This window comes from Dendroctonus ponderosae, unplaced genomic scaffold (genome assembly GCF_020466585.1).
Source record: "Dendroctonus ponderosae isolate FM_Combo_2020 unplaced genomic scaffold, Dpon_F_20191213v2 Dpon_F_20191213_2, whole genome shotgun sequence".
Lineage (NCBI taxonomy): Eukaryota > Metazoa > Arthropoda > Insecta > Coleoptera > Curculionidae > Dendroctonus > Dendroctonus ponderosae.
The window spans coordinates 1,640,586-1,649,580 of NW_026018165.1; the positions used below are offsets into that span (position 1 = coordinate 1,640,586).

The 8,995-nt window shown below is 32.2% G+C and overlaps 1 protein-coding gene across 2 annotated transcripts in view; it reads left to right on the top strand.

Moving 5' to 3' along the window:
• The window catches only part of LOC109538198 (guanylate cyclase 32E), a 61,216-nt gene that overhangs the window by 39,144 nt on the left and 13,077 nt on the right, over positions 1-8,995 (top strand). For both annotated transcript variants that reach the window (XM_048663693.1, XM_019905338.2), the window contains 9 exons: positions 567-749; positions 2,904-3,021; positions 3,570-3,719; positions 4,291-4,384; positions 5,004-5,079; positions 6,678-6,830; positions 6,889-7,035; positions 7,314-7,492; positions 7,542-7,647. In XM_048663693.1, coding sequence (XP_048519650.1) covers positions 567-749; positions 2,904-3,021; positions 3,570-3,719; positions 4,291-4,384; positions 5,004-5,079; positions 6,678-6,830; positions 6,889-7,035; positions 7,314-7,492; positions 7,542-7,647 — 1,206 coding nt within the window. The remainder of the gene's footprint in view (positions 1-566; positions 750-2,903; positions 3,022-3,569; positions 3,720-4,290; positions 4,385-5,003; positions 5,080-6,677; positions 6,831-6,888; positions 7,036-7,313; positions 7,493-7,541; positions 7,648-8,995) is intronic.

Consider the following 8,995-nt stretch of genomic DNA (forward strand, 5'->3'; position numbering starts at 1 on the left):
GGTTGTATTTAAATTAACCAAGTTATAGTCACTTAAAGTTCTTATTTGATTAGTTTAAATTTGTGGACACCCTGTATAAAATGGTAAGTTTACTATCATTGGGCGGTTCCCGGTAAGACACCCTGTATAAATAAGCCATTTTGAAACTAAAATAGCACAAAATCAGTTAATTAGAACCGCTTTGTCTAGTTTATAGTGGTCGTTGTCATTAGGTAGGTAAAGTTCTTTTATACATCGAATGCCCACTAGAAAACACTGAAAAGCCCTACTTCGACCAGAGGATTATTTCAATTTGGCTTAATAGTTGCACGGCGTGGTCCAATGCAATTACATATTTAGGGTGCGCTTATTGAAAAGTAAATAACTTACTTTTAGCGTAGTAGTTTTAAAACGATTTATAACAATGTATTGAACAGTGCTAGAACGCATATATTTGCTCTTCTTTAAACTACCTACACGTTGTTTTCGTAGTGCGACATTTATTAAAATTTTTAAATCAGACATTTAATAGCGCACACTTTGATTGCTTTTCTATACATTTAAAAAATAACATTTTCTTGTTCCAGAGATGCAGTGACACGAAAGTTTCCGACAAATCCACCTTTACAAGTTTTGCAAGAACATTACCTCCATCTAGCAAAGTTTCGAAGAGTGTGGTGGCGTTGCTAATCGCATTTAAATGGAATAAATTTGTGGTTGTTTGCGGAACCGATCCGGCATCTGGAAGCCAAGTCCAAGAAGCTATCGAGGTAAAGAGCGTGATAATCGAAAAATAAAAATATTGTGGTTTTCACGTCTAGGCCGAGATTAAAGCAAGAAAAAACATGAAAAGTTCATATACCGCTGGTGGCATATATGCAGATTACAGCCGAATTAAAATCCTAATTGTATTTTCAGTTTCAAGGGCTCGGGTCTCGGAAAGGGTAATCCAGAGTTTATTAGCTTTTTATGTGCAACGAGAAAAATTGTAAAAAATATGACGAAAGCAACTCTTATAATAAATAAAAAATTATATTTTTTGCATAGAGTACAAGATGTCTGAAATTTTCGGGTAAAAAATTTTGGAGCAGATTATTTTGGTCTACACCAACTTTTAAAATTTTACAGATTGAAACGCAGAGAAACGCATATTTTAATTTAATATTTATCTTCTGAAAACTGTGAAAAGTACCAGCTAGCCCAAGCTTTGAAATAAAACAAAGGCAGAATTTGTGTCTACATCTTTATTTCACCTGCTGACCTTCGAAACATTCATCATAAATCTCGAGATCATTTCCAGGGAAAATGTCTCATCAAAAGATGAGATATTTGAGATTAGTTAAGATTATTATTATCGTCTAGGCGAAATCTATACATTATTCCTGATAAGTGCGTGTTGTGGGTAAATGCACATTAATTTATCAGCGAACAGAAAAGAGCCTTTAAGAGGATGCCGATTAACGTTTCTCATTACTGTCCAAATAATAAATAATTAGTCATTTCTAAATAAATGCTCTAATTTAAAAAATATATTTGTTTCAATATTCTAAGACCCTAAAACGATTTTTCAGGCAAATCTGTAATTTTTGCGAGTCAAATATTTGCTACTAGAAATGCTTATTTCGTTTATTTTTATTTTTTTATTTGGTTTAGTTTCATTTATTTACTGGAATCATCAGCTATAATATGACTGAGTTTTACGAAATCAAGGGAAGTTTAACTAGCTAGTATGCACATATGTTTAAAGTTTTTGAGCTCAGAATATGAGGGGTCTTTACTACCTTGCGTTGAAAATTATCTCTCGTTCAGGACATTTTGAGCGATTTACGTTTTTTCGGAAAATTAAATAAGTAATATAGTAATAAAAGAAATAGTAGAGAACTCATTTTTATTACATTATATTTACATTCATTTTCATATAATTTTCGGAAAAGCATCAAATTTTTACGTGCTTTTAAGGCGAATACATAGGTTTGGCCCTACAGGGCTCCTCAGTACGGATATTTAAGATGAGTCAATAATAAAGTAGATAATGTAGCTTGAATTGATCCAAAACTTTCGATTTTTTGTTTCTAACAATTTTTTAAAAGAACTTGATAGATGAGTATTGAGGAATTGAAAATGATAGATTTGTCAATGATTTGAGTTGTGTGTAATCTATCAGCATCTTTATTCTTATAGCACAAAATCTTGTTGTTTACAACTTGTTTTTCTGAAACCCGATCTTTAGATTTCCGACCTTTTATCATCTTCAACCTTTTTCGTCCTGAAATTTTGTCGTTCAATTTCAATTTATTTTTCCGAAGTATGTGCTTTGTAGGGTCAGCTCGTTTCTTTGACCTCATTATCCCAATTCCGCCCAGCTTTATTAAGTTACTTAATACAAATGTTCGCGTTTAGTTTTGTTTTTCCTTATTTATTCGCCCCTTTAAGTAGATGCTTTTGTACTAACGGAAGCATCGTAATTTTCGATGATTTAATCAGACAGTAAGATCCTACTAAATTTGGTTTAAATTATCGATCAATCGAAAATCATCAATCCAAGCATCGGGACTGATAGCTGAGATCGGGTGGAATAGTTGGTTTAGCCGATGAAGAAGCAACGAAACCATGATCGCAATAAAAAAAGATGCTTACCAAAAGTAACTGAAATTACCTATTGAAAAATATAAACGCATAAGCTATCAGAGACACAGTGGTGAAAACAATAAAAAATCTGAGATTCTGAGAGCAACCAAAAACCGCGGTATAGAAAAAGTAGAGATTTACGTCCTAAAGCTGTGGTAATTTAATTTTTCGCCATCCTAACCGAATATGACACTGCCAGAACTTTAGCACGTTTAAAAGGTATTTTCTAAAGCTGTTGTACTCGCCAGCTTTAGTTTTCAAAGTCTGCAAATTAGGTAAAAGCATTATTTTTCCAGGAATTATCAGTGATTCATGGACTTACACTTACTGTAACAAAAAAATATTCGAACTACATTCCTCGATATATCGAGCAAATGGATAAGATTGTCGCCGAAACATATCGAGATACAAGAGGTAAGCAGAAAAAATAACAATTTTCAATGTATGTTAAGCTGTAATTGCCAATACTGCTCACAATTCGTAAATTACGATACAAGGAAAAACATTACGAAACCAAGAAGTTAGTCAACCCCTTCTTCAAACCATTTCGTGCATTTCTGTAATGTTTCCTGTAATTTTGATTCATTGCTGTGATAATTTTATTGTAGATTTCGTTTATTTTAAGTGAAACTCCAACAATTATTTGAATTTCATGAAGAGAATAAGTAAACCTTTTCTTTAACCATTCATTCCATGCAGTTTGCTTCAAACGCCATACAACAAATAATTCCAAATCACTTAAATAAAATTTCCATTTTGTAAGTCATCTACAGTTTCCAACTATCCAGAATGTAAAATTCACACGGGTCTTTCATAATAAACCTGCTGGCCATGAAATTCTAACAATTTGCCCTCTGGCAAATAAATCAGAATTTCTCATTAAGAAAATCGCTGTTTAATAACTTTTCCTTTACGTTTTCAAAATAAATTCTACGAACACTTTTAATCAAGTCGACTTTCAGTGTACGTTTTCCTGGGAGAGCATATTGCTCTTGTCGATTTCTTAAAGTGTCTGAAGGCGAGGAAACTGTTGAACACGGGAAACTACGTCATCATTTCGGTCGACGATGGAATTTATGATCCCACAAGGAGAGCGAAAGTCGTCGAAATAGGTCAGTAATGCCCTTTTGCTTATTAATGAACATATTTTCCAGCCAGGTAAATTGCTTTGGGTATAGAGTTAATAAATCAAGAAATTTTATAAAACGCGAGTACCAAGATAGAATATCAATCCATCTGTCAAGAAGATGCACTGTTTATAAATGCGGCAAATGCAAGAGAAAGGTTATTTTATGCTAAAAGTCCCAGAAATTCAATTTTCCAATGCTCAAACAGTACATTCATTCAGGCTTTTCAGAAGTCCCGACTGAATGATATTTTACGAGATCTTAAAACTTGCTGAGTCACAATCGGACAAAGTTAGAAAGGACTTTATGACTCTCATATAGGTTAAAATTACCTCTTATCTTTCCGTTCGGGGTTTAAATGCCCTACTTATGCATATTCATGTATCGTAATATAATGGCTTTAACTGGGTAATTACGATATTCCAAATTTAATAAAATAAAAAAAAAACTAAATTGATCAATATAAATAAGTTATAAATGGGTAAGCTATTGATTAGCTAGGATACTTAAAGAATCAAAGCTAAAACTTGTTCAAATAGGAATTATTTATTTTTAGATTACTTAGATCCATGGATGAATGGCAGCGATAAGAGCAACTTCAGATCGGTCTTGAAACTAACACAATCTATAAAAGGAGATAACAAATATTTGTAAGTAAACATTAATATGTGTTTGGTTTCTCACAAAAAGTTTAAAACATAAACGGCAGATGTAAATGATTAAATATGCATATGAGAATTAGAGAATTCAACGAGAAGATAATACTTGAGATTACGGGTTTTAATTATTTGTTTATGCAATCAATATCAATTATTTTTAAATCGCTGTGATTCATAAAAATAATGCCAACTCAAGGCGAACGATAGTGGAAATATAAATTTTTTTATCAATAAAATAGAATCATGAAGAAAACGTTTGGTAAAAATGATATACTAATGTGTAATTAAATGACAAAAATTGATGCATTGACATATGCAAAGCAAGTATATTTTTGCACTGAAGAATAAATCATTTTTGGAAACTGCATAACGAACCTATCAAGTATAAATCTTCCAAACTTCCATAAAGAAGAAATGAACATATTTATGCCAAAAGTTTCTGAGCGATGTAGAGATAAAGGGCTGGGAAGATACTGTCATATAAAACTTACTTTACTTATATCTTTCAAAAAATAGCAAAGTAATTTTTTGATCATAAAAAACGAGGAAATAGAACCATTTTCCGCGCTTAGTGGTTTATGTTTACTAAATTACTCTGGTTTTATTTCAGAGAGAAAATCAAAAACTTCTCAACCAAACCTCCATTTTGCGTCCCATATCATCACAAAATCTTTGATAGTATTTCGGTAAGCATCAAAATAAACCATTATTGTCAGTTATTTCGGATCAGAATGATTTGGCGTACTTAGTTCTGAAGACTCTCATACAAGATGTTTGAGACTAGAATGGAACAACTGCAGATCTACTAGATGTTTTCCGTGACAATCGAACACAGGTTTTCAGAGAGTTCTACTTTCTAATAATAAAGTTTTAAATAAAAATGAAATAATAGTATAAATTGAACCATTTGTTGCAGCCGAACGATTGATAATAAATATTTTGTGTATTTTAATCTACTATCACAAATATCGTTTGTGTTTTATTTAGTGCACATAACAATATCAAAAAATTTAAATTGTCTGATGTTAACTGAATATGCAGTCGATTAGTTAACAAAAAAATTTAAATTTGATTGCCGCCGTTGAATTTTTTTCTGGCGTTAAAAATTCCTAAGAAGAAACCAAAATATGTTGCTGTGATGCAGATATGAGCAATTTATCTTAATTACTGTCCAAATTACATACATGTAAATTGAGAAGTGGGATTTTAATTATTTTTTTATTAGATGTTTCGAAATGTGCTCTCATGCACCTCCATGCTTAGTTTTTAGCCTGTTAACTCTCATCAGCAGGGTTTAGCTTGAAAATAACATTCGTCTATGTAATTTGGTTTCGGGAGTGTTATTTTCAGGCTAAACTCAAATGATTATAACCAATAGGATTGAAATGGGTGCCTGAGATTATCACATCTTAAGAATTGTAAATAGTGAACTTACTTACATCAGAAGCCTTGGTCGGCCGTGACAATGCCGAAAATTTTATTGTTCTTTATTAAGTTGGAATTCCTTCTTGTTTTCCTAAAATCCAGTCATTATTGCTAATTTTTAGAATTACCTTTTGAATCTTTACGGGTCCGTAATAAATTAATCATAATTACTTTAAGTTTATCCCATCATTTCTAAAGGGTTTAAGCAATGTGAGATTTTTAAGCGAATTTGAGTAACATTTTTAAAGAAAGTCCGCCTTTAATTAGATGACGGTTAAAGGAATTCATTAAAGACTCCTTCCTTTCACTAAAAATAGCCCGGGTTAGGCAACTTTTTCATAAAATGTTAATTAATACAGATCTTTTATTTAGGGATAAATTATCTGCAATATGACGGGAAAGATTTAACTCCTACCGTTTCTGGTGGAGATTTTAGAGGAAATCGAAAGAGTAAAATTTTAGTTGATGTTCACTAAAACATGCTTAAAATATTCAAACTGTGACACAAACCCCGAAAATATTTGCAAAGAAGATGAATGGAATAATCATTGAGAATAATAGATATTCAGGTCAATTTTTTCTCTCAACTCAAATATTATCTTGTTTTCAAAATAAAAATAATAATTTTATATAAACCGTTCTGAAACTCCCGAAAACTTGATGCACGCGAGATTCTTTAGGAACGGGAATATGGAATATTGTGATGTTGAAACGTTTATTATTTTCGGTTAATATTCCTACTATAAAAATTTTTTGCTCTCTTGGTTCTGTGAAAATTTCGTCTCTTGAACAAACAATTTTTGCTCTCTTAACATGGGTTAGGCACAGTGGTGTTTTAATGGCCCATCCTTTATTTAAGATACCAATTGAAGCTGCCTATTTATATGACGCTGTAATGATATACGCAAGAGCATTAACCGAAGTGTTTGAAACTAATGAAGATCCAAAAAATGGCAGTGCCATACTAAGCAGGATCGTTAATCGCTCTTATCACTCCATTAAGGGTTACGACGTGAGTTAAGCGAAAGAAGGCATAGGTATATGGAAATAATCTAAATTCAATACCCCAGGTGTTCATAGATCAAAATGGAGATGCTGAAGGCAATTTTACGGTTCTTTCATTATTGGACGACAAGGATACGAAAAACGACAAAAGTATGCAACCAGTTGGATACTTCCAGTTCACTTTAAATGGAAGTGTTATGTCCGCCTTGCCCGTAAGACCTAGAACATAATGTAAATGTGTGACGATGTGGTAATTCTTTTTTATTTCACTCATCTCATAGACATTTATTTATTCGATCAGTTTTTGTGTATTCAACGTTACATCACTTTTTACAACATTTTAACCATCTTAACCAGCAGATTTTGTAATAAGGTCAAAAGAATTGCTTTGAGTCTATTGCAAAGTCATCACCGTTTGATTTTTAAATGTTATTGATTTTTAAACTATCCAGCTTCGTTCTAGCGACTTCAAAATCTTTGTGGATTTCAGGAGTTCAGGTATATAAATAAAAGTCGCACAATTAACTGGATTGGGGGAACAATCCCCAAAGCGGAGCCAAAGTGTGGCTTCTATGGAGAAAAATGCGTTTATAAAGTCGATTGGAGAATGATCGCCGGAATTATATTGGCCACTTCCGTTCTGTTTGTCGGCGTATTGTTCGCTTTCAAGTAAACATATGTTTTTAAAAAAATTGCTTTTTTCAAACCAAGTTTCTAGGCACTATCGATATGAGCAGAAATTAGCGTGTTTGCTTTGGAAAATCGACATGCGGGATGTTACAATTATACCCATTGACATTCCAGACTCACCAAGTAAAAGCATGGTGAGTGAACTATCATCAATTGTGATTAGGAAACGTAATTAAAAGTCAACATAAATTAGTTGAAATTATAAAAATATAACATTTCGAATAAATGGCCGAGTTCATTTTAGCATTTTACAAGATCTTTTTCAACACTTCAACTTCAAAGGTAAAACAGAAAGTTAAAAATGTCCTTCAGACTCGTAGAGACTTCGAGATGTTTGGATCAGGAAAGGAGGCATCTCGAACACTTAGTTTTTCGATTAGTCGATTTACTATATTTCGCAATAAGGATGGTGAGCGGCGGTATCTTGGAAAGTATGTGTTGTAGAGTGATCGCAAAAAAATTTACAACAAACTTGACGAAAAGAATTTGCTGAAAATTGTTTTGAAATTTCTCAGATGACCACTATATGGAGTAGTAGCAAACGGTATTTTAAAAAGACGATTTTATACAGAAATTGTTCCTATAAGCGAAACATCTAGTAAGTTTAGTCAAAAGATCATACAAAACCGTACTACTTTCCTTATGAACTTTTTGCCTAACTTGTCAAATAAAGCGTGGGGGAGAGTCAAACCGCTTAGTTCAAAGAACCCTGTAACTCCAAAACGRCTTAACCGATTTCAAAGTTTTTACTATCAATTGAAAGAGCAATACAAACTCTACAATATGGGATATAACAACAATCTTACTCATTTTCRAAAAATCCGCTGTTCGAAAAAATTTCTTTGCTTTAAGTTTACACRAAAATTTCAAATGCTCCCATCAAATTATTTTGCTCGCATTCGAAAGCAAAGAAAAAATAAACCAAACCGCAAAAATCGCATCTCAAAATAATTTCTGGAACCGATTTAATACTTGGAAATAATAAGGGTTGTCTAATTCAAATAATTAAAGTAGGAATTGTCGGGGGTAATTGCACAAGTGCTTCAAAATTACCGATAATTTTGCATGAAAGCTTGTTGTCTAAAAACTGCATGAGTTTATTTTCATATTGTGGCGAAAAAGCCCGACTCCGAAGGAGGAGGGCTTTTTCGTTCCAATGTGAAAATAAATTAATGCAGTTTTTACAAGACAACAAGCTTGTATGTAAAATTATCTGTTTATTTTGATGCACGAGTGTAATTTTGATGTATATATCCTGAGTAAACAAAGTAAATGTGCATTCATTTTATTTCTGTTATATTTTATTAGACTTTAAATTTTATTACTTTTGTTTATTAAATATAATTTGAATATCTTAGCTATGTCAGGAAGACATTTGATATCTAATTCAACATGAAAAGACACCTGTCAAATATTTTTTGTAAACAATGCAATTATCGTTGAGTGATAATTGCACACTGTGCAATTACCGCTGTAATTTTT